Here is a 26,163-nt window from a genome sequence, read left to right as displayed (position 1 = left end):
CTCTTGAAATTCCACCATTTCTGTCACCCTGTTGCTCTTTGTTTAGCTGGTTTCTGTATCTGGCTACTTTGCTTCTTGCCGGCATCTCATTCCTCCACTCCTTTGAGTCTCAGTGTTGTTGAAAACCCCTGCCCTGTGAGTCAGTATTACAAGTGATGATTCCTCTGTCTCATTGTTTCTGCGTCCTGCCAACTTAGCTTAGTCACGGCCCCTGCCTATGTCAGGGCCTCCCTAGCTAGGCCCAGTACCCAGCAATTTGACTAGGGTAGGCTCCCTGTAAGTATGGGTTGAATGAATGGAGGAAGAACATCCTTAAGGGGTTTAAAGAGTCAGTTGTCTTCTCTTTTCATCAAACTTTACAGAAACTAATAATATACAAAATAACTAAAAGGCAGCTGGGAGAGAAAAGATATTTTGAGATTTTTTTTCTTAAAGATTTTATTATTCATGAGAGACACAGGGAGAGAGGCAGAGACATAAGCAGAGGGAAAAGCAGGCTCCCCGTGGGGAGCCCAGTGCAGGACTCGATCCTAGGACCCTAGGATCACACCCTGAGCCCAAGGCAGATGCTCAACCACTGAGCTACCTAGGTACTTTATATTTTGAAATTTTTCAGAGACCTTTAGCTTAAAAAGAATTCACTGTAGTAATAGTAAAAAATTACTTGTTTACTGAGGCACCAAAGAATTGTTTATGTTTAAACTTTAGAGTCCAGACTATCACTTTAAAAAGATACTTTAAATTCTCCTGCTTTGTGCTGCCCCATTCAGGCAGCTGTGCATCCATACTGTTAGGAATGGAGATAATTGGGGGCTTCAGATCTTAATTATTTGTGTGTGAATAGATTCTCCATTCCTTTTTTGTTGTTGTTTTTAAAGATTTTATTTATTTATTTAACAGAGAGAGAGAGAACACAAGCAGGGGGAGCAGCAGGCAGAGGGAGAGAGAGAAGCAGGTTCCTCACTGAGCAGGGAGCCCAAGGTGGGGCTCAATCCTAGGACCCTGAGGATCATGACCTGAGCTGAAGGCAGACACTTAGCCACCTAGGCGCCCCAGATACTCTCTCTGTTCCTGATTGCCTTAACGCAACCCTCCCTTTTATGACTCCTTTTAAACTCCCATACTTTCTATAGCAGCTCATCTTTTAGCTTTTGGTTGCTCAGGGTATAAAGTTAAACACCAAGAAGAAGTTCTCAATTTTTCACTTCTTTGCTTGACTTTTTTTTTTTTCCTTTTTAAACTGAAAGAAAGGTTCTGAAGTTCATTTTGTAAAATAAAATCTTTGCTAGTTTCTGCCATTTGTATAATAGTATATAAGTAGATGGTAGATATAATTAGACCCAACTGTGTAATTTTTCTTTTCACTGAAAATTTTTCAACTAAAAATTGGGTTGAAGGCTCTGAAAAGCATTTTAAAATTCAGTTGCTCAGCTGTCCCTCCTAAAGCATGAATGTCCAAAGTTGCCAGTTAATGGGGCTCCCATTCCCTCTGCACTTTGGAAATGATCAGCATTCTCAAATGCATTTGAAAGTATTTTCCCTCATTAGGGAAAAAGTGCTTCCCAGATTCTGAAGATTTTCTGTGTGAAAACAAAAACAACATAGATAATAGAAGTGCTACATGAGCATGAGGAAAATATTCTCTTTAATTTTATGAAAATGGTACTTTTTTCTTGGATTCATAAGTCAATAAATTTAAAATAACTTTTGTTTATAGAGTTGCAGCTGTGTGCAGGGCGTGCAGATCAACCCCTAGCTCTTCACAAGCTTATATCCCAGTAAAACACACAGAACCAAAATACAATATGAGTGGCCATTGTCAGGAGCATATTGATTTCAGTGGCAACATCAGAGGACAGGAGTGAATGCTGACCAGGGGAAGTAGGCCCAAGGAAGTCTGAACCATGAGTCTGGAGGGATCCCTAGAAAAAAGCTGAGATTGGATCTCTGGATGTGGACTCCTTTGTCCAGGGTTCATTACTGGAGTGCCAGTTGTGGGTAAACTTTTATATGGGAAAAAAATCTAGAGCAGAGAAGAAAAGAGGGCAAAGGCAGATGACCAAAAGAGTAGACATCTTGGAATTCCATGAAGATGAGTGACAGAAATAAATCATGCTGGATGAGAGAATTCAGAGGTGCTTGTGCGTAAGTGGTGGGTGCCCAAAGTACAACACGGTAGCCTGTAACTAGAATGGAAGTGAAGACAAATGAACATCCACTGAACAGTCTTCTGAAAGAACTCCAGCAATGAAGGAGAGAAGGAGTAAAACAACTTAAGAAGCAAGGAAGCATTTCCTTTTTTTTTTTTTTTTTTTTTTAAGAAAGAAAGTGCAAGCGTGTTAGTTTCCAGGGGAAAAAAATCGCTATTGGGTGTGCTATTCTTCTTTCTAAAAGGAAAATATATTAATGTATGGCTTTTATGGTAAAAAAAAAAAAAGTCATTAAATAGCCCCCCCCCCAAAAAAAAAAATAAAAGAAAGAATGAAAGAGCAAACCAGTACAGAAATGGAGTTGGGGAGATAGGTGAGGGTGATGGAGAGAGCAGATAATAGGGAAATTAATTTGAAATCAAGGACACACACACATTTGAGAAAGAACTGAGGGAAGTTCATGCAAATGTTAAATGATCTCTGTCTTATCATTTGACAGTGAAGAGTGAGATTGGGAATTTGAGGGGGAAAAATAGAAGGTTTGGGATTAATTCTCTATGAGAGGGGGGTCAGGAGCCACTTGGAAATGAGTAAGATGAATTCTAAGCTTAAGTGAATTTTTATTGAAGCCAACAAGCATAGTTATGACTTGTATTGTCAGCAACTCAGGAGAAGAAATAGAAAAATCTGATGGTGAAGTGTTCATTATATATGTATAACGCCTGAAAGGATGAAATGGCTGTGGATACTGGATACTAGAAATAACAAACTTAGGGTGTCTGATTTGGGGATCTAGATTGGTTGGAAGTAAGTGCAGTGTGGGGAGGAGATGTTGGTGACGGCTGTGACCTGATAGAGGAATGGGAGCATAAAGAGAATAAAGAGGAAGCTGGTATTTCTACATCTGGGATGGGAAGAATAATGGTGGTATGAAGAGGAATGAAACAATGTCTGTAAAATACTTGTAACAATGTCTGGCATATTAGACACTCAAAAAATGTTATCTAATATTATTTTTTATTAAGGTGCAGATAGATGGAAGAATGGTAATTTCAGAACTTGATGTCATGTAATGATGTTAGTCCTTGAAGTAAAGTGGATAGGCAGATTTTGTTGAAGTGGTGGTCCAGGATCTATAAGTTTGGGGTTTTAGATGACGTGATATCACCCAGGAAAAGCTCTTAGCTCTGTGCTAAATTATCTGAAGGTGAATAAATGATAACTAAAGTCTGTAATTTAACAAACCGATGCATCGTATTTGCTCCTCCCCAGAACTGTAAGGGAGATATTGTATCTTTTCCCTTTTTAGAGTTAAACAGATTTAGGGGAAAATTGCTAAGCTAGCAAATGATAGAATTATCTTCTGAACATGGCAATTTCTGTTGAAAGCTCATGCTTGTCCACAACTCCATACTATAAGTGGCAATGGCAGCTTATAGGTGGTAGATGGAGATGGAGTGCATTTGGAGGGCCGTGCTGTTTTGAAGGAAGGGCCAGATGGCTCTTGGTGTGGGGAAGACAGTAGAACCAACTACTGGAGTTCCAAGGGACGGTGTGTCATCAGGGGGAAAGTCCTTCTCAGCTGTTTTAATCATTCTAAAATACATCTTGGTACCATCTTGGGTTTTAGTAAATATATGCTCTCTTGAGAAAACAATAATTCCTAAGCCTTCTTAGGTCAAGAGGCACTAATTTTTGTATACTTTATATCAAAGTTTCTTTCTTCCCTTTTTTTTTTTTTTAAGATTTTATTTATGTATTCATGACACACACAGGCAGAGGCATAAACAGAGGGAGAAGCAGGCTCACCATAGGGAGCCTAATGCAGGACTCTATCTCAGGACCCTGGGATCATGACCTGAGCCGAAGACAGATGCTCAACCACTGAGCCACCCAGATGTCCCTCTTTCCCTTTTTTTTTTCTTTTTAAAGATTTTATTTATTTATTCATGAGAGACACAGAAAGAGAGGCAGAGACACAGGCAGAGGGAGAAGCAGGCTCCCTGCAGGGAACCCAACGTGGGACTCAATCCTGGGTCTCGAGGATCAGGCCCTGGGCCAAAGGTGGCGCTAAACCTCTGAGCCACCCGGGCTGCCCCCTCATTCCTTTTTTTTATAGCAGAGCTTTATATATGTATACGTTTTAGCTGTATCTGTTGTATCAATATCTACATATTATATCTTTTATATATATATACATATATATGTGTGTGTGTGTGCATATATATATATATATATAGAGAGAGAGAGAGAGAGAGAGAGAAACACGCAGGGAGGGATAGAGACCAAGCTGGAAGAGACAAGAGGCAGAGAGGGAGGGTGGGGAGGGAAGAGAGAGTGAGAGAATGCACGCCCGTGAGCACACGAGCAGAGTGCTGAAGTTCAATGCTTATCTTTTCTGGGCTCCTGTAACCACTCTCTGTTTCATTCTTTATAACAAGGCTGTACAGATAAGGATGGGAGTATGTGTCCTCATCATCTCTGAATCGTGTAGAGTAAGACACAGTGACTGATGGGAGTATATAGCATTCTTCAGGTGTGCTGGACCTAAAAAGAGGCTGAGAATCGCTGCCTTATGGGGAAGCCAGGTCCATAAGGACTTGCTGAGCTCTCTGAGGACTTTCAGTGTAGTAAATAGTGGAGAGTACTTGGCAAATCTTGGCCATAGTTTCATCAGCAGAGGAGTTAATGATGTAAAGACACTAAGTTGACCTAATTTAGGCATTAATACAGTCCTTATAAAATATAGTGAGAGCTCTTGGAAAATAGATGAGAGTAGGAAAAACTCAGAGGGGGTGGACCATGAGCTGTGATTTCAACAGAGTAAACAGGGAGGGATGAATGTGGTTTGGCTGATGGAAAAACAGAGGCTGTTTCCTGGCAAAACTCAGAGCCAGAACAGAGTGAGTCCGTGGGCAGCCAAAACACAAACAGTCATTGGAAGAGAGGTAAAAGGGGAAAAGGAGGTAGAAACGGAGCACTTTACAAGTGATGTTCAGAAATTTGCATTTGATGTGGAGATTTTAGGAAGTAGGATGATAGGACCAAAGAGGTCATAAGGAAGATATTTGGAAACAGTATACATAACAGTTTGGATTTAATAAGGACCTGTCAGAGAGAGAAATGGAAGACATTCCAGCAGATCTAGCTTGAGGAAACCAATAGATAAAAGATGCAGAAAAAGGAGAGTCAGTAAGAACCAGAGAAATGCTTCTAGATTAGAAAAATCATGTATTTTCACCGTCAAGTGTAGAAATTGGTTGACTCCTGTTTAATCACTTGGATTTGTAGCATTTTCTGACACAATCACTATTACCTTTGTACTATCCAGACTATGGTTTCGTATCTCAGCTTTTTCAATGTGTGTGTGTGTATGTATGTGTGTGTGTGTGTGTGTGTTTTAAGAGATTCATAGAAGAAAGGGTAAAATGGGCAGATAAAGTAGTTCTTTAAAAGGAAACTTGTAACTAGCTATGTAGTCCTTTCAAGGTGTTGGAACACCAAGAATCCTTTTGCTTTGGTTTTGGATCCTCTGAAAATCAGCCTCACAAAGCTTTTAATAAACTGGTGTCATTTGGTTGTGAGAATTTTCAAAAGTAGAAAGATGAGCTTCAGCGATTATCAACAGTTTGTCCTTTCTTGTTTACTGATAGAACTTTAAAAAGTATTGTGTGATAGAATGAAACAAACTACGTGATTTTCCGTTACAAGAACTTGTACACCTACTTTTTAAAAATTTGGTAATCATCAAAAACTTAGGATTTTTCAAAAATATTTTATTTATTTATCCATGCAGGGAGCCAATGTGGGACTCGATCCCGGAATTCCAGGATCACGCACTAAGTGGAAGGCAGGAGCTCAACCACTGAGCCACCCAAGCATCCCTGATATTTTTAAATAAAGAGGGCAGAGATATGGAAAGGGGAAAAACTGTTTCCAAAGTGATTTGATATACTTAATGATGTTCATGGTAATAAATAGCTTAAGTTAATTCTAAGCCTTCTTAAAAGAGCCCCTAAAATAGGATATATTTTCAAATCCCTCAAGAGATCATGAATTACAGATCCTGGAATGATACTCTCTAATACTGAAGAAGTTGAACTAATAAATTGGAATTTATAATTTGTCATTGAATTAGCACGTCTCAAAATTACAAGCTTGTTTGACTTTTATGGTATAAAAATATCTGTTCAAGTGGGACTTGCCTGCATTTTGAAGACATTCATTCATTCATTCATTCATACATTCATTCAAGCAATATCTGAATGCCTAGTATGTTCCAGGCCCTCATTTAGGGGCTTGGGATATATTAGAAGTTTGATGTGTTAATAATTCCTACCACATAATTCTCATTGTGAAATCAGTTACAGTTTTCTCTTGCCACAAGGGAGACATTACAGATAAATGAAATTTATAGATAATCTCCAAGCTTATGGAGACTCTAGGTTGGTTCAGCCTATTGTCAGTTAATGGATTGACCAGTTTGTTTCATTTTCTCATACTGGCTTTGTCTTCATACTGACAGGGAAATGACTAAAAGGAAAGCTGCATAAGGAAGGAGGAGGAAATACAAGGGGCTAGTCACTTCCTGAGCAAAAAAGAAATATCAGATAGTAGCATCTACTAATGGCCACTGCTCTAAGTAAATCATTTATACTTTTTCTCTAAAATGGGGTCATCTTACTTGCTAAGTTACTGTTTTTGCTTCACTTTGTAATTTCATATCAATGTTAAGGATTGTGATAGCCATTTTAAAGGTATGTCTTTTTATATCCAACTTAGCTGATTCATGTAAAAATTGCTTTTCCAGTATAAAGCCAGAGGAAGACTGAGAACTGATGTTCTAGGTGCTGAAAAAAAGATGGAAATCTATGTGTAGGACTCGCGGGCTTGAATCGATGCTATGTGCCAGAGCGGTGCTGATGCCTGGTCGTTGGAATGTGTGTGTGTCTGTGCACATGCGTCTCTGTGACTGAAACTTGATGAAGTGACAGTACAGGATGAATGTTCTCAAGTTTTCTTTGCAACTGACAACTTTAAAGCGCTAATAGCAAGAAGTGTGGAGTGGAGAAGTCTGATAAATATCTATAGATTTAGGCTCATCTCCCTTTACCCTTTCTTAATTACATAAATGCATTGTATAGCACACTATGGGTGTAATTTTTTTTTTATGGGTGTAATTTGATAAGATTGTGGGGGAGATGGCTGAGGAGGGAAGTAGATCATTCGGCTTGTTTCTTTGTGATGGATGCCTTTGTGAGATTAGGGTGAAGTTTCTCATTCTGACTTGTGGAGACTGTGCCCACTAGTTGTGAGACACAGTTAGATCTCCTTGGAAAAACGGAGTCTGCAACTCATTTACTTGTAACCTCTTAGTAGCTCTATGTTCTTAGGAAGGTTAAAAATGAAATGAAAAAATATATTTCTCCAACGTAGGCTATGAATGAAAAGAACATGCGTGTGCATTTGTGTATGCATTGTGTACGTGGACCTGTATGCCATCCATTCAGAGTCTAAGGCTCCCTTTTTCACATTTCAACATCTCTGGAATCAGGATCCATATAATTTATGATGTCTTATAATTACTGTTGTCCATTTTTTTCCAAATGTTAACATCTCAGTAATTGTCAAGCATCTTATAATCAGTGGCATCTTAGATTACATGATATGCAGTTTATGTCCAAATATTTATAGGACACTGATCTCAGAGAGATGAGTAGGACATTTCTCTTTTCCCCAAAAAGTAAAGCAAGAGGATTTACTCTGACAGTAACAGTTTAGATCAAGAGAAATCATTTGGTTGTGGACTCCTCTTTCCTTAATAAGTCACACACAAATGCAAAATGCATTGTTTATTACAACCGCTTGTATGATCCCAGGTGATCTAAAAATTAGGATGAAAATTCATTGTATTTAATATAATCTATAAAGCTTATCCTTTAAGACTTGATCACTCTACTGTTAGATTCTGCTCTTTCTAACTTCAGATAATCATGGTTTTGAAAAATGGGTGAAAATCATCATTTCTGCCGTGTGTGTGTGTGTGTGTGTGTGTGTGTGTATAAGAAGGCTGGTGTGCCTCATCCATTTATGACTCTAACAAAATCTACGATATACAGGACAGTGGATTAAGAAATTCATCAGAGATTTACAGACTTTTTAAGCAATCTTGTAAGCTCAAAATAAGATGACTCTACCCTCACTTTTATGGGTAAGGAAGTGGGGAATATGGAGAAAAAAACACTATACAATGTATAGAAGACATAGACTAGTTCTAGGGTAGGACTGTGATACGTAGGTTTAGATTTGGAAGCCATTTAACAGAGCTTTGTAATAGATGCAGCTAAATATGAATAGATGGAATGAATTTATTATTGGTCAGGGAGTCCAAGGAGAGACAGTAGCATTCATTCTATTGCTGCAATATTTATTGAATGATTATTATATTCCAGGCACAGGGCCTGACCCTTAATAATTCTGTCCAGCCTTGACATTCTATATTTCTGGGCTTCATGACCCTGGGCGTGTTGTTTAACCTATCCGGGGCTGTCTCACCTGTTCAAAAAAAGTGGAGAATGCCTGCCTCCCTTCCCTGAGACTTTAATATGGTTAGGTACCATAAAAATCTGACAGGATTTTTAACACTTAATAATCCCTTAGTTGAAACATTACCATATTTGCCATTGGATCAAGCATTAGGTAGGGAGCTGAAAGGAGGGTGGTTCTGGGAGGACCCATGTAATATGCTGTCAGCATTCTGGGAGTGTTCTTTATAGTTTGGAATTAGGAATTGCTGATGTCATGATCAGTCATATTGTCCTGACAACATCAGAATTTCCTCACTTGCCTTCTCTTCGCTTGGGGAGTATCAATTTGCGACAGGTTTGTCATCTGTTTGCCCCATGTGTTAAGTGTATTAGATAACCCAGAACTAGTCATTCTTAAGGACACTTAGGGTGGGGAATTTTTATAAGCTCTGTATGTAGCCCATTCCAGAACTTTTAACTAAATATTCTGATGTTGGAAAATTTGCCATCATACATACTCAACTGAATATAAATTCATTTCTAATTCTTTATTTTCTCATTTGAACCTTTACATTTGCAATTCAGTGGAGAACGAAAAGCTTTTCAGCATCTCCATTTACTTACAGGGCGTCATTAATTGTCCTATCACCCTCCTGTTCAGGTGAAATAATAGACTTAGTTTAATGGTGATCGTAGCAAAGGAAGAGAAAGGAAACGGTTTCATTCTGTGTTTCTCCTGTGTTTTATATACTTTATTTTTGTTTTGTTTTGTTTTGTTTTATATACTTTAAAACCTCATTTATGCTATGGATCCCCGGTTTTAGATGAACATCGGTTAGGTACCCCAGACGTTTAGGAAAAGTCTTAGGATAACCTTTTGTCAGCCTGAGCTTAGAGGCGGGTTTTGTCTGTCCCACGTACGGTTGTTTGCTCTGTACTCTCAAAGATTTCATTCCAGAGTTGATTTTTACTCATGGAAAGGAGATGGTCATTTCAGGTTCAAATTTTGCTTTCTACGATTTTGGGATTTTTTTTTTTTTTTTTTTTGGCTCTAGTTTTCTACAAATTCTGTTGATATCCTTTCCTTTTCTTCCCCAGTAGCAAGAGGCAGATGTGATTGCTCTTTCTGTGGCACAGCAGCCCTTCCCTTGCTCACCTCAGCCCTTTTTCTTGCTCAAATACAGTAGATGATTGTTACTACCATCTCTTTAAGGAAACTAATTTTGAAGATCATCTCATATCTCCCATAATTTGTACATTTTACTCTAATTCATGGACAACTCATTGAATTATCTCAAAGTATTCTGAAAATAAGCCCTTATTTTCCTTTAGGCTTGCTATAGGAATGGAGAATAGCAGCTCCAATACTAGATTTCCACAGTCAAAGAAGATAGAGGATTGAGACATCCATCCAGGTAATTTAGGAAAATACTAATACACAATAAATGAGAAGCAGAGCACTTTGTCCTTGTTTTCCAAATAGTTGACTCTCTTTCATTTTATAGGATTTAATGTAAATTCAATGTAGTATAAAATAACAACAAAAATCTTGAATTTTAAATTCATATAACCCTTTCCCTGTTCCAGATTTTTTTTTTTGAAAAGAATAAGAACTTGTATAGCTATTTTTAATAGAAAAACTTTGGGAAAGAAATTTAACTTACAGAGAACCATGGTTCCAGAAATATGAGTAAGCTTTGAATTTTATTAACTCTTCTATAAGAGCAGGGCAATAACTAATTTATGAACAGATTATATCCAAAAGTTTTTTAGTGTAAATGATTTGCTTCAGATTTGGAGGATGTTTCACCATACAGAGGAATGTCCTAAGTGGTGATTAGGATTTTAGTTGACTTCAAAGCATCTATGAATCCCACAAGGAAACTAATCACTAATATGGTCTACTACTTTCTTTTTTTTTTTTTTTAAGATTTTTATTTATTTATTCATTCATGAGAGACACAGGGAGAGAGAGAGAGAGGCACACACAGGCAGAGGGAGAAGCAGGCTCCATGCAGGGAGCCCGATGTGGGACTCCATCCCGGGTCTCCAGGATCAGGTCCTGGGCCGAAGGCGGCGCCAAACCTCTGAGCCACCCGGGCTGCCCCTGGTCTACTACTTTCAAGGGAAAATACGTTTTCAGTTTTAGTGCAGGTTTCTGGAAGTACCTCCCACCTAATCACCATCCCAGCTTCTAGAAGGTACTTCTTTCTGCATCCCTCCCAACTCCATCATACCAACTATCCCAGAATGTAAGACTGATTAAAGAGATGGGTTCCATCTTAGTAATCATTAGCTAAGAGATTTAGGAGCTAGTATATATATATAGACTATATATCTATACTATTAACTGTATATTCTGTTATTGGAAAGCTTGCCTTCATATTTGGCTGAATGAAAATTCAACATTATGCCATATCCATTTTTAAATGATTTGCCAAGGTCACATAGATGGTAACAGGGGAAGCCAAGATGCATACTTAGTGTTGGGCCCTTAAGTTTTCCCTCGTGGAGTTTGGATTTAACCCATAGCTAAAGACTTATAATAACCAGGGCAGCCCAGGTGGCTCAGCGGTTTAGCGCTGCCTTCAGCCCAGGGCGTGATCCTGGAGACCCAGGATGGAGTCCCACGTTGGGCTCCCTGCGTGGAGCCTGCTTCTCCCTCTGCCTGTGTGTCTCTGCCTCTCTCTCTACCTGTGTCTTTCATGAATAAATAAATATTTTTAAAGAGACTTATAATAACCATCATTAGTGTTATTGGAGGCAGGGGACTTTGGACTCAGAGAGAATGGAGTTCAAACCCCAGTTCCATTATGTATTGGATCTATGGCCTCGGGAAAGTTAGTTAAACCTCCAAGCTTCAGGGGATCCCTGGGTGGCGCAGTGGTTTAGCGCCTGCCTTTGGCCCAGGGTGCGATCCTGGAGACCCGGGATCGAGTCCCACGTCGGGCTCCCGGTGCATGGAGCCTGCTTCTCCCTCTGCCTGTGTCTCCGCCTCTCTCTCTCTCTCTCTGTGACTATCATAAATAGGTAAAAATTAAAAAAAAAAAAAAAAAAACCTCCAAGCTTCAGGACTTCAGTTTTCTGTTCAGTAAAGTGGGATAAATCTTGTGATTGTGTGTGTGTGTGAGAGAGAGGGGGGCAGGGGAGACAGCATATAGAACATGCTGAGAGAGTGCCTGGAACATAGTAGTCACTCAGTAAATGACAGCTATTATTTATTAGTCCATGCAGAGAAGCAGTAGTAGGGCAATCCTATTCTGTTTGGTTCCCTAGGATAGATTTAAGAATCATCAGATTATTGCTTGTGGTCAGACTCTTCAGAATGCAGCGATGTTTATGTTGTTCTGTATGCACTAGGATTCTAGCTATAGTTTTATTATAGTGGTCTCACTTCTACATACATATGATTTTATGTGTGTCTAGGGAGGCTTTAAGTATAAGAATAAGAATCGTAGATTTTTTAAAAAGCAAAATAGTAAATAATAAAAAATATTGCTGCTACTTTAGAAATTGGGTTCTTTATCAAGCCTATTTTGTACCAGGAAAGAACAGAAATTTAAAGAATCTGCTGACCTCATATTTTTTCTTTTTTCTTTTTTTTCTCTTGCTAGGAGCCAGAGGCTTTGTGAGCTTTTAAACATAGAGGCTCTCAAATGTAAACCGTTTTTTAGTGTGGGCTGCTTAGGCTAACCAGCACTATGTGATTATATTTTATTTATTAAAGAGTGTAATTTGAAATAATGTTCAGTGAATTTTTCCTCGAGTCCTTTCTGTTTTTAATGTGATCCAAATAAAAACAGGTGCCTGAAATGCTGTAGCGATGATAGAGGAATAGAACCTGCGATGGATCTGTTCTTTTGTTGATAGAGGTGTTCTAGTCTTTCTTATCTCGTCGACATCTTCTCTGTCCTTATTTTTTTTCTTCTTTCAAAGCTTAGCTTTCTCACCATACTTTCTTTGTAGTAATTTCATTCAGAGGCTCCTCTCTCTCTCCTGCAGGGCTCAGTAATGTGTGTGTTGGAATGAGGGGGTTCCCTAGCCTTTTGACTTTATGTCATCTGCTCCCTCCAGGGACTTCATCGATTGGCCATGATTGCAGCAGCTGTCACCCCAAATCCACATGCTCTCTCATACAAGCCCCTATCTCAAGTTCTGTTTGTCCTGTCATCTGCATAGTGCTTCTTTATAAATGTTTCTCAAACAAAACATGTATACATCTGAGCTTCCTACGCCCGTGTTATCTATCCTGTATTGATCTTTCCCTCTGGCAGACTCCCGTACCACCTACTTGTCTAGACCACTTGGCCGGTACTTACCACTTAATGCCTTGCATTATTAGTGTAGAGCAGCTCGGGTGCTGTAGGGTTACAAGTACTCACTCACCTAGGAGTTGGAGCGTTATTTATAAGGCTTTGTTGGTGGAGACAGCATTATAGAATTAAAGGAGCACAGGATGAAATCTTTTAACCCTGATCGGGTCTCGATTTTCACACTTGCTTGCTACTTCCTAGCTATGGATAGGTCAGTCAGTCCTAGATTTTTCCCTGTCATCTGTAGATGGAGCCTAATCGCTCTCCCCACTTCATAGGGCTGTTGTTAATGACTTATAAAATGATTTTCAGATTGTTTCTTGGGGCAAATGTCTCCTGAGTTGAGATTCTCAAATTCCAGTTCTGCAAATGCCTGGAGTTTGCAGATCTCGTGTCTTTTAGAGAGATCGCAGGCTCCTGCCTGTACTGATGGCTCCGTCCTTATACCGTCCTCCTTTGCAGACTCCTCCTGCTTTACAGTGCGGTCTCCGCTGCTGCCCACGGTCTTCCCGTTCATATAGAAATGGTTGTGGTCCAACACGTAACTTCTTTAAAGGAAATCGGACAAAAACAAACGTGGGAGAAAAACTTCAGGGCAATGAGACTATTGAAACAGACCTTTTGCCACACTTTTTTTTTTTTTTTTTCCCCATCTCTAAAGGTTAAATCTGTGGCCTGCCAGTCTTAGAAAGCTCTTTTCGGATGTTGTCAATCCCATCTACACCCTTGCTCCTGGGTGTAGATGGAATTGAGGGTCAGCCAGACGTACTGGGCATCCGCTACTTATACTGTACACCCACTTAAATCTACAAACCATCGCTATAAAACCTGGAGAAACAATAACAACAGCTGCCACTTACTGAGTTTGGCACTTCTGTTGGTGTGCTGTATATATTCTTAAGACAATCTGTGAGGAGTCCAGGACTCGGAGAGGTTAACTAACTTGCCCCAAGCCATGTGGCTAGTAAGTGAGAAGCTGAAATGTGGAGCCAGATCTGTTTGGCTCCTTGGATTGTGAAATCCAGATTCACTTAAGCCATCTGAAGAAGGGAGGTGGGGTAAAGTATACACATGGAGGGGCCATTGGAAGCCAAAGCTGCTCCAGGGACTGCTGCTCCCTTCATCATCTCACGGCCAAGTGCTCACCCGCTCCTGGCATCTGCTTTACTCTCTGCTTGCTGCCAGTCAGCTTCCTGTTTACTCATAGTTTCTGCTTCTTCATAACCTTGGCTTGCATATGGTTTTGGCTTTTTGTGGCCTCAACTCTACCCCCTGGCATTGTTGCAGTTTCTGCCCCTTTCCTAACTAGTTCAGCTCTTGGAGTTTTCTGAATCAGATTCCCAAGGGTGAGACTCTGATTGGCTCTGCTTATTTTTTTTTTTTTTTTTCTCTAAACCAAACCATGTCATGGGTCACTTGGCCTGTCTCCGGATTGGCTGCTTTTGGGTCACATTCCCATAACTTTACCCACCAACTGAGCTGGAGGTGCAGGGTGTTGTAGGACTACCTGGACAGCAGAGTCTCCGTTTCCCTTTCAGGAGAAGGAGTATTTTACAGGACAGATTCCAAAGCCCTAATTCTTCCCATGATAACTTGCAGTTTCTCTGGAATGTTTCCTTGCTTTGTCTGTCTTAAAACAAATTTGTTTCAAAGGTCAATAAACTTTCCCAGACGAATCTCACTAGGATCTATCCCTGTAATCGTTTACAACCAACCACTTGTGAATATCTATAACTGATTATATATACACACATGATTTCACATTTCTGTTATTTCTCTTAGGTTGGAACCGTTTGGACTTTAGTGACTTCATTACATTTTATAGTCTTTGAGGCTGTCTTTGCCTTTCTTTATACTGCTTTGTGTAAGAGCATAGTATACCTACCTAAGCCTGAAACTTTTGAATCCTGGATGGTAGACATTGTCTTTAAAAATATATGCCTTGTGTTTTCTGCTTGTATGTCATTCATCATTGTAGGACGCTACATATTTTTTTGATCTTTAGATATCCTTTTTATTCTTAAAAAGTCTTTTTAATATTATTTATATTTAATAAGAATATGAATGTATTCTTAGTATACTCAGTATAAAGTATTTTTAGTATATTTTAGTATTCTAATTTAAATTTTATTATCACTTGAAATTTTCCCTTATTCCTGTACAGCTGTTGCAGGGTATCAAATCAAGTCTTAGTATTCTAGAATAGCACAACATCAAAAGTATTATGAACTTAGAGGAGAGCTGTAGAACAATTAATCTGTGCTGTTCCTTGTGGTTTAGATTGTAGTTTCCTAAGGGACCAGTCTTGACCACTGAGGTTGTACCTGGAATTTTTTCCACAGATGATAGGTCTGAACTGCTGGGGCATTAATTTCTCAGGAAAAGGTACCTATAGCTTGAACAGTTCTACTTAACACCTTGTATTTTTATACTTGTGGTTGATAACTTGTAGTAAAGCGCCCTAGTGACAGCAGATAGCAAAGTGGCAGCCGAAACAATTGTAAATCCATGGACTGGTAGCAAATAGTTGTAGCATATATATAATATCAGCATGCAACTGAATGTTAGTTGGACTGTTTATTTAAATCACTTTAAAAGACAGATATGTTTCTGCGAATTTTATTCCAGCCAGTTCTTAACTTGTCCACGGTGTACCTAGTACCGTGCCTAGAATAAGTTCCTTTGCTGCTGCTGCTTTTTGCTTTCAATGGAAAGAATTAGGAATTAGTATATTTTGTGTATATTTTGCTGTTTTTAAATAGGTGAAACTTGCTAGTTTTCATCACTTTTGCTGGAGAATGTTGGGAGCATTTTGGAATATGGAGGTGACTCACTTAGTCACAAGCAGGTTATCGGAGATGAACATTCTCCGTTCTTTGCTGCTGGAAAAACCTTTGAATAGATACAGCTTTTTAAGTTTACTATTATTATTTTTTTTTTAGTGATCTCTACACCCAACATGGGGCTCAAACTCCCAACCCTGAGATCAAATAGCCACAGCTTCCCTGGAAGACCCTAGGGGACACTTTGTTTTCCTTATGGCAGCTGGAGGTGGAGTGTCTTCACTTCTGAGAGGAGTTAGGATTTTTCCTGATCAGGGCAGATGGCTGTCTCCAAGGTGTCAGAGGCCGGGCCGGGGGCGGGGGGCCGGGGGCCGGGGGCCAGGGGGCGAGCTGCTGTGATTGTCCCCGTAGTACAGCTGGGCAGGCCAGCGTGAGGGATGGCAGGCCTGCCTCAGTGGCCCCCCGGGGCCGTGGGCTCTGCCTGTGGGACTTGCCGTGGAGCCTTCTGCGAGGTTCTAGGCTTCGTACAGCAGCTTGAAAGTGACCAAGAAAAGGGGGCATCTGGAGGCGCCCTCCGTAGTTTCAACTGGGGAACAAAGGAGGCTGCTTCCTCCCTTTGTCCCCTTTTGGCGTTTCTGTGCGCCTTCGGCAGAACACATTGGGTGGCATCGAACAATTCCCAGAGGCGGCCTGCACCCCTGCAGCGTGGGGGGGTTACCAGCCCACCCAAGGCCGCCGAGGGGCCCGCTCTTGGAGTCTGAAGCGAGGCTGGCCAACTCCGGCCCGGCAGCCGACTCAGAACTTTCCCGAGTGCTCGCCCCGGGGAGCTGGGGCGCGTGGGCCCCGCTTCCCGAGGTTAAAGTGTCAGCGTCGTGGTGGGGGAAGGTGGGCTCCCGAGGTCTGCCGGGAGCTGCTCCGTGGGCCGGTAGTCGGGGCGGGGGCGGGGGCGGGAGCGGGGGCGGGGGCGCTCCGGGGGGCCCTGGCCGTGGCCTGCGGGGCGCGCGGGGCGGGGCGCGGGGCTGCGGCGCCCGGGGGCGGGCGGGGAGGGAGGCGCGGGCGGGCCTGGGCGCGGCGCGGCGCGGGGCGGGGCGGGGCGGGGCGGGGCGGGGGGCCGGGGTGGGGGGGCGCGGGGAGGCGGGGGGCGCGGGGCGGGGCGGGGCGCTCTCGGGGCGGGGCGGGGCGCGGCCGCCTCCCCGCCCCCCCGCCCGCCTCCCTCCCCGGCCGGCGCGCTCTCGGGGCGGTGGTTGCGGCCGCGGGAGGAGGGACGCGGCGGCGCTGCTCGTCGGCGGCGAGCTCCCGTCCATGGCACGCAGGGCGGCGGCCGCCCGAGCTGCCCTCCCGCCGCCCGCCGCCGCGCCGCGCTCGTAGGCGAGTCCCGAGGCCGAGGGCGGAGGAGGAGCGGCCGAGCTGCTGCAGCCCCCGCCGGCCGCCGCCGCGCGGCGAGAGGGAGTTCCCCGAGTTCCTGCGCCCTCCCCCTCCGGCGAGGCTGCCCCGCGCCCGCCGCCCGCCGCCGCCGCCGCGATGATCTTCCCCAGCAGCAGCGGGAACCCCGGGGGCAGCAGCAGCTGCAGGACGCCCTACCGCAAGCAGGTGAGGCGGCCGCCCGGCCCGACGCCGCGGCCCCGGGGCGCAGGCTGGGCGGCGACCTTGCTCGGGGGCGGCGGCCCGCGGGGACGGCCGGGCGGGGAGCGCGGCGGGGGAGCGCGGGGGAGCGCGGGGGAGCCCGGGGGAGCCCGGGGGAGCGCGGGGGAGCCCGGTGCCCGCCGGCCGCGCGGGGCGGGACGCGGGGGGGGGTGCGCGGGGGCTGCCGCAGCCCCGCAACAAGTTTGGGGTCCCCCCCCCGAAACCTTTGTGTGCAGACGATGCGATCGCCGGCTGCGCTCGACCTGGACCGACCTGCCCGCCGCTCCGCGCACCCGGAAGACCCGCCGTGCCGGGCCGCGCACCCCCCCCCCCCCCGCATATATATTAAGGGAGGGAGGGAGGGAGGGAGGCAGACGAAACAGGAACTTCTGTCACTTTCTCAAGGTTTTCAGTTTTCAGAAGCACAGGGAAGCCCTTTGACATCCTAGTTGCACAGCGACCTGGAGAAGCCTGAGTCATACGCGTGCCTTTCCCTATTTCAATGCCGTTTCATACATTTTTTAGCAGATTGAACTCCAAAGGCACTTTGGTGCTGAGAGCGAAATCCCCTGCCGGGAGAAGGAGCCGAGCTGGGAGCCTGTAGTTTCGGCCTTTTGTTTTGTTTTGTTTTGTTTTTTTCATCTTTGTTTTTAAAAGAAGGTTACTGAAGCCATGTTGTGATAAATCTCGCAGAGCCCTTCAGCAGCAGCAGCAGCAACAGGACCTGGCTCCAAATTATGTAAAAAATGTGCAGGTCTGTTTGGAAAAGGTTAAACTGATTTAGAGGTCAGCGGCAAGATGCTTGTTGAGAAAACAAAAACACGATCGCAGATATTTTTCTTCCACGGCAGATCCCTTGTCTGCATCCTTAGCCACGGAGACAAATCAATTAAGTTATTATCCCAATAATGATACAAGCGGACTCTGTCCTTCGATGCAGACCGTAGCTCTGTTAGGATCGTGACAGATGACAGTGATGCCCGGTGGCTTTCCCAAAGACGTTCACAGGCTTATTGATTATATTTACTCCTTTTTGTTCTCAAAGTCATTTGATGGGGGGGGGGTATGTCTTAGCATAAGCATATCTGAGAGTAGGGCTAATTTGGTCAAACAGTGACAGTGTCAGAAAGTATTGTTTTCTGGCCCTTGGTTCTTTTACTCGTTAGCTTTCCCTTGAAAAGGCAGTAAACACACCCTGGTCTGTGTGCCCTTGCTGGCCAAGTCAGTGCAACTTTTAGCTGGCTTAAGTAAAAAAGCTCTTTTTTTTTTTTTTTCCTTTTTCCCATGGGGGGAAAAATCTGCGTTTCTGGCTTGTCTGCTAAAATTGTCTAGATTTTAAACCAGGCATCTCTAAACTCACTTCCTATGGCCTCATTTAAAATAAATGCCCTCGGATCCAACACACTTACATCAACTTCATCAGTGATGCCAATTTACAATAAATATTCTTCTCCTGAACCCTCCTCTTCCACCCACCTCTCTCTACCTGAAAAGATGGCTAATTATGTAAAGGCCTTGTGTATTCATTTATTTGTTGTCAAAACCCGGCGGGGTGTTAGCTCTGAAATGGGGAAAAGGCTCTGAGGGCGAGGCCCTTTTGCTGTGAGGGGCTGGAGGTTTTGTGTGTGGAGGGGGACAGCCTGCTGGTCTGGAGCACGCTGATAAGATGCTCTTCTTTTCACTGGGCTCTCCTTAGATTCAGAGACTAAAAGGGCTGACTGAATCAGAAAAACAAACAGACTTTCTTTTTTCTATAGGCAAAGAAAGAAATGAATGTGTAGGCATTATACTGACACAAGACCCCGGGTACCAGTGGTATTTGAGTCAAAGGCTTCTTTTGTTAGTATTTAGCCATTCACTGGGAAAGCACACTTCCAGCGTGGGGACCTGGTTACCATGAGTGACTTTGTGATCTCATCCTGGCTTAGTCTGAACGGGAAGTCTAATTAATGCTTTCTAGAAGACTTTGTGATACTAAGCTTGCACCTTTCGGTTCATATTAATTTGCTCATTTTGATGAAAGAATAGGTAAACTTTAGGTGTATAATGTGATTTGATTTTAATCTACAAATCTATAAGCCGCTCTTAGAGCTGATTGCAGATAATTTGCTTGAAGGAAAAACTGAGTGTGAGGAATACCTAAAAGTCACCTTTGGAGGAAGGAGATTCCTGTTTTTTTACGGATATGTATTCCTAGTAGCTAACCGTCACTGAGCGCCTTACTTACTGCCTACTGGTCCATGTTCTAAGTGCTTTAGATGGATTAACTAATTTTAGTCATCTGGACAGTCCTGTGAGACAGGTGATAAGATCTCCTTTCCTTTTGAGAAAACTAGACCTAGGTGAAGTCACTTGCCCAGTCTGTACAACCCAAAGTGCGGAGCTGGGATTTGGACCCTGGGAGTTAAGCTCTTAAAACTATCACAGTTGCAGCTAGCTGCCTGCTTACATGCATATCTCAACGGAAACTCGTTCGGACCTCATCCGCATCACTGCCCATTGTCTTTCTCTTCTCCAAAGTCTAGTCTAGGGATTCCTCTACCTTCTGAGGAGTTTGTTTTTGTTTTCGTTTTGTTTTGTTTTTTGTGAAGGGAAAGGGTGGAGGTTGTGAGATTGGAAGTGAAGGTGAAATAAATGGATGATACGGATGATGGGTTCGTGATATTTGAAAGCCAAAGTATTACTTCAGTAGATGATTGTAGACTCTTTTTTTTTTTTTTTTTTTTTTTTTTTAAGACTTTGTGTTTTACATGCATAAGAGTCAGCCAGTTGCAGTTAAAGCAGAGGTAGGTGGTGCCTGGCCCCCTCCTGCCCCTGCACAACGTATGTCCAGGGCATCAAAGAGCACTGATCTCTGGCATCATCTCGGATAAACAGGATTTTCCTGCATCACAGGCCTGTGAGCACATTAGAAATACACCTGCTTGGCTCAGGTCAAAGTGAGACACTTTTGAGTGAGGTGATAACCCAGTAGGTAGTATCTAGACAAAGATTGTTTGTTCAAGCCTCAGTGGAGAAGTATGTGCATCCTATTATTGTTGACCGTGACTTTCAAATGCATGGTACTCCTTAAGCATAAACCGGGTCTGAGTGTGTGAAAACGCCCCTCCAACCGAAACAGAAACCATTTATCAGGACTTCTGTAGTTATCAACATATTTTATTGTGTTTCAAAAGAAGAAAAATGCTTTAAGTACAGAAAACAAATATTTCCATTTTTCTTTGAATTCTTTTATTAGCCTCTTTTTTCCATGCTTTCTGACGTCCATTTTAGAACTGCTTTCTCTGGGCACTTGACTCAGTTATGTCATATAATTTGGTTTTTACAAATTGTGGCATGTAGCAATTCCTTTCTTGCTCTATGCCCTAGTGGTTTGCAGTGGGGCCTTTTCTGGTAGAGGAGTGAATGCAAGAATTTTCGGGGGTGTGTGTGTGTGTGTGCGCGTGCGCCTGTGTCTGCCTTTTTCTTTACAAATGATATTGCCAGCTAATAGCTGTACTTGTTAAATGTTGCTAACTTTTGATGAGTGAAGTACTTATCTCCCCAGTTTAAGTAGATTTACATAGTTTGCTGCTTTCTTAAAGATTAACTGGGTGTAGCTGCACGTGAAGAATCCCACAGTGATTCAGTGTTTGGCCTTGTTGGAGGATGACATACAAAGCTGTTGATTAATCCTCTTCAAGCACTTTCTGTTCACAGCAATCGATGTGTAGTAGATTGGGTTTTGTTAAGTTTGAAGATTAAAGTTGTGCCTAGAAATATTTAAATGAACACTGTGAGCTACTCCCAATTTGTTGTTTTTAGATGAAGGTAAGCATACTCAGGCCACAGAGACTGGGAGTTTAGGGGAGGTAACAGAAAACTAAATTGGTCTGCATAAGTAAGGTCATATTGTTTTTTTTGTTTTGTTTTGTTTTTTGTTTTTTGTTTTTACATGAAGCTATCTCAGTGTGTTGGTAAGTGAGTAGTGTTTATGAATTAAGGAACGGTACTTTAAATATGTAGCCGTGGCCACTTGAAAAGTATAGAATTCCCCATCTGTGATCACCCCCTTTTTCTTGCTGGGTAACCCTTTTGGCAACTCACTCCATTTTCTGTAGTGCACTTCAGGTTTTGAGCACATTTCTAGTTTTTGTTCTTTCTTCCTTTTTGAGGCTGCTGTCAGCTGGGCTCACCCCATATTGGCCAGTCCTTTCCAAGCCCGTTCTTGGTGGTGGGGCCAGGGGCCGGGGGAATCCGTTCTGCCCAGGTTTCTGAGAACGTATCTCTAAAGCAGTCCACCAAAAATAAGTATTTAAAGACACATGGATGATATTCCCTCCCAACCTCAAGTATATTTCATCTTCACAATATCCATATAAAGGAGAGAAGGGTCAGGAACTTTGAAGCCGCGAATTTAAATGGCCTAGTTGGTGAAAGCTAGGTCTCTGACATCAAGGGTTGGGTCTGCTACCAGGAAAAAGAGAAGGAAGAGCAGCTAAGAACAGCTGGAGCTTCGCTACACTTCCCTTTACTTGGCCTCCCGAAGACATGTGGCACACAGAGCGTCCCAGATTGCAGCTTTGGGAAGCGTAGCTCGGTAATTTATTAGTGTTTTTTGTTTGTTTCATAAAGGCCTTTACTCTAGGGTTGTCAGGTAACATGCAGGATGCCAAGTTAAATTTGAAATTCAGATAAGCAATGAATAATGCTTTATATAGGTACGTCCCAAATACCGTGTGCTACTGTATAATTTTTATTCGCTCAATCCAGCAACCCCATCTCCCAGGAACCCAGTTTGCTTTCTAAAACTAGTTATAAAAAAAAATCATAATTATAAACCGTCTTTTTCCTGCTTCTTCCACTAAAATACTGCCTCCTGGTATATACCTTGAACCCTGATAATGCAGATTTCACACTAGCTTCTTTTAACCTTCACTCAAGCTAATTGAAAGACCCTGACTTAGGTTTGGCCTCTACCACTTACTTGCATGCTTTTCACCAACCTGCCAAAACCTTGTTGTTTTTTTTTTAAGGAAAGACAATAGTGCCCATTGCACAGGGTTGTTGCTGGCAGTCCTTCTGAGATGCTACTATTATTAATGTCCCCACAGAGCAAGCAACAGTGGGTGGTCCTGGGAGGCTCTGTGTGATCCTGGGAGACCTTGACACAGCCTGAGAGTAGACTATGTTTAGAATGTGAGGGCAGCCTCCTGATGGGTTAAGGCCCTGGAGCTGGAAGATGAGACTCTCAACCCCTGGAAGAGAGAGAGGAAGAACCAGAAAGTTGAAAAGTACGTTCCACCATATTTCAAAACAATTATTCTTGTATCAGGCTCTTATTAACAGAGATTGCATTGCCTTCTCTTTGGGGAAAGAGCCTTTCTCAGTCCTCTCTGTTTTATGCAAACACATGCTCGGAGAAGGAAAAAAAGAGCATTGATCACTCTTACCAATGAGAATTTCTACCTTTTAATTTGCTTGAAAACAGACAGATTTGATTATTAGTGTAGATGCACGATGATTTCCTGAATTCTTTCCTTTGTCTTGTTTGTATATTTGGTTTTCAAAGGCGCCGTCTTTGCATTACTCAGGAAAAATAAACATTACTATTATTATTATTTTTGTTCTTGGACATCTGTAGGTGTTTGGTGGGTGTTTGTTTCTTAATCTCGCATCTGTAGAGAATGCTTTGCTTCATACATTCTAAAAGCTTAGTAAATTTTGAAATAGGATAGGCCATGAGGAAGGAAGCAAGCTTTTTCTGGAGTAAAGACAGGTGAAAAAATTCAGTGGAACAAACCGAATTCTGTGTTCAAGAAATGAATCAATATAGCTGTTGTTAGCACTTAGTAAGTGGCAGCAGTGACAACAAAACTTGGTGTGATACAGAGTGCTACCCTAATAAATAGAATTGTATTTTGATTCTACTTACTTAAGCGTACGGAATTTCAAAACAGTGTAGTGTAAACTAGGGAAGATTATACTTGTTAATTGTGCATACACTACAGTATCAAAAATGCATTTAAAAAAAAGGACTGGAGGAAAATTGCCAAAATATTAACAAATATTTTCCTCTGTTGGTAGGTAGAATCACGAGTGACTTATTTTTAGGGATTGTTTACATTTTTTTCGACCTTCCAGTCTTTCTTGCTTCCCACAACAAATATATAGTTCTTTGGTTGTCAAGATCAAAATGAAGGGAAAAAATTTAGAAAATCATATTATTTTAATGTCTAAAAATTGTGAACATTCAAGAAATTTGTGTCATTGAGAATTTCAGCAAGTAGCAGTTAGGCACGACTTGTTTCTGTGCCTGAGCTTGGAGATGTCCTTTCCTGTTCTTTATGACTTTCTGTTCTTAATACTGTCTTTTTGGAAATCACCTATTGCTGATGGATGGTTTTCATACTTATGAACTTAGTATTTTCCTATTTTATTCAAGACCAAACAGGTCTTCTATGTTTTGATGTTTTAAAACTGTTTCTAAGACATTTTGGGGGATACCAGTTTATATCTACATGAGTCAGTAGGGGGAAATTGTAGCTCTGTATGTGAAATTTCATATTTTGGATTACTTTGCAAGAAAGTAGCTATCCTAAATACTAAAGAATCGACCACTATTGTCTCTGTTTTCGTCTGCCTCAGAGCTGCACTTAAATACAGCTGTCTGATGGACAGATAAATCCTCCCCGTTTAATTTCCACATTAGATGTGAAAAACGGACACTGTTCTACTACTTATGTCGGAATCCTTTGGATTTATTTTTTTTATGAATACTCATGACTATCTTCATGGCAGACTTCCTTTTCAGTGTTAGCTTTTTGAAAGGGCAGTGGAGTGGGAGGTGTGGCTTCTTTACAGGCGTCTTTAATTTATAATGGAACATGAGGTTTCTGTAAGAAAGACACTGTGCAGATAATGTCAGCACTTTAGAAGCCGTTGTTGCTGTGTAACCCAGGGGGATTTTCAGTCCATCAGGGGAGTTTTGGATGCAGCTGAGGCTACAAGGCCAAGGGAGAGGAGGAGAGAGCCTGGGGGAGGAAGGAAGAGGTGGGGGCAGAGAGCACGAGGAAGGAAAGCAGTGTTGCCGTGTTGGGTTCTTACTGTGTTGTTAGCTGATGCGTCACTTTACAAAATCTGCTCAAGTCTCATTGTTTTCACTGCTGCGTATGTAGGTTGGGCGCAGATACGCAGCTTCATGTTTGGGACTCGCTCAGGTTATTCCGCTGCATTTTTTCCTTCGTGTCATTCCCATCACCTAGACTTTCCTTTCAGCTCTGTTCTAAGACAAGATCTGTCTCTCCCTCCCTCAGGGAACTGCCTAAAAATGGCCCTTTTGGAAGACCATTTATGATCAAACCAGTCCTACCCAGTGAAAGATTCTAGAAATGACTTTGTCTTTACTTTCTCTCTCTATTCTCACTTTTGTAGGTCAGATGCATCAGACCAACAGTGGATATGTTCTTCTGTTTAACTGAAAGTTTAACAGACTCCAAAACATTGAATAAAATAGCTACTGAGTGTGTGACATAAGTTAGGTGGTTTTGGGAACAGCCATCCTGTAGGAAGTAAGCTGGTGGCCTGCAGTAAGCCTGGGATACACTGTCGCTCATCAGAGGGGAGGCTGGGCAGGGAAATCACTAAGCTAGCTCTTAAAACAGCTGTGAGATAGTGAGGACCCAAAATAAGGCAGTTAAATTGTGGACAAGAGGAACAACCCAATTTTACAGACATTTGAGTACGTAAAGCCTCTAAAATAGTATGTAAAATGTTGCACATATTAGCTCTTTCCTGGGGAGAGGCTCCCAGCTTTCACCAGTCAGTGTGCCAACGGGATCTGTGTCTTCCAAAAGACTTTATGACCACATGTGGAAGGAGACAGAGGACTTAAAGATGATGCCAGATTTCTACCTCAGGAGATGGGATCGTTGGTTACATCATGGAAGGTGACATTTCAGGCAGAAGGGATATTACAGCAAAGATTTGAAGATAGAAAGCATGGGCTTTATTAGGGGAAGAGTGAGTAATGCAGGTTAGCCAGACTGTAGGGTAGAGATGTCGGAGGGCAGCGGGGATAGGGCCCAGCTTGTTCGAATGACTGGATAAGAGAACCCTAGTGTTGAAGGTGGTGCCCAGTTGAAATAAAGCTGTAAGAGGAGTAACGGCAGTGCAGATGTATTAGAGGAGATGGATTTAAGATCCTACACAAAGCATTGACAAGATTTGACTGATGACTGGATGGAGGGCGGGGGTGGAGTGTGGGGTGGGGAGGGTGGTTTAGTAAAAGAGTGTCCTAGGTTTCTAGTTTTAGATGACTAGGGAAATAAAAAGTTAGCACAGCCTTGCTTGTTCTGGGTTCAGCAGCAAGGAGATCTGATACAGGGATTTTCTACATTTTTTATGTGTTAAAATAAACTGGGGGGACGGGGTGCTAAATTCTGCTGATGCTCAGTGTTTAGGCACCAAGGATGCAAAAGGCCCTTCCATATGCAAGTCGGTCTCATTAGGAAAGAGTCGTCCAGCCTGCAGGGCTAGAAGCGTCCACAGCACCAACCACCGTCAGAACTCACTTTGCATCTAGCAGATGGTTATAAACATTTTTTTACTGCTTCCTTGGGGTTGCCCTAAAATCAGTATAGAGGCTCTGTCACATGGGTGCATGGATTTTCATGTTTGGCCTGGATCCCCACATTCTTTGGAGTGGAGCACTTATACAGGAAGTCTTTTTCTTGGTGGTACATGTCATCTAAATGATGTGGTCGTCTATACTTTCTAGAGTGTAACA

The 26,163-nt window shown here is 42.5% G+C and overlaps 1 protein-coding gene across 9 annotated transcripts in view; it reads left to right on the top strand.

Moving 5' to 3' along the window:
* RBMS1 (RNA binding motif single stranded interacting protein 1) overlaps positions 1–26,163 on the top strand; it is a 213,976-nt gene that overhangs the window by 65,530 nt on the left and 122,283 nt on the right. The window contains exons 1-2 of one of the 9 annotated variants that reach the window (XM_038584644.1): positions 8,974–9,032; positions 10,010–10,092. The exons of 5 other annotated variants lie outside the window; for them this stretch is intronic. Coding sequence is in view for 2 of the 4 variants with exons in the window: in XM_038584639.1 (XP_038440567.1) it covers positions 17,295–17,363 (69 nt within the window). In the remaining 2 variants the exon portion in view is untranslated. Of the gene's footprint in view, positions 1–8,973; positions 9,033–10,009; positions 10,093–17,263; positions 17,364–26,163 lie in introns of those variants that run through there. 3 more of the 9 variants (XM_038584645.1, XM_038584639.1, XM_038584641.1) reach the window with 3 other exon arrangements.

This window comes from Canis lupus, chromosome 36 (genome assembly GCF_011100685.1).
Source record: "Canis lupus familiaris isolate Mischka breed German Shepherd chromosome 36, alternate assembly UU_Cfam_GSD_1.0, whole genome shotgun sequence".
Lineage (NCBI taxonomy): Eukaryota > Metazoa > Chordata > Mammalia > Carnivora > Canidae > Canis > Canis lupus.
This window is presented reverse-complemented; position numbering and strand designations above follow the sequence as displayed.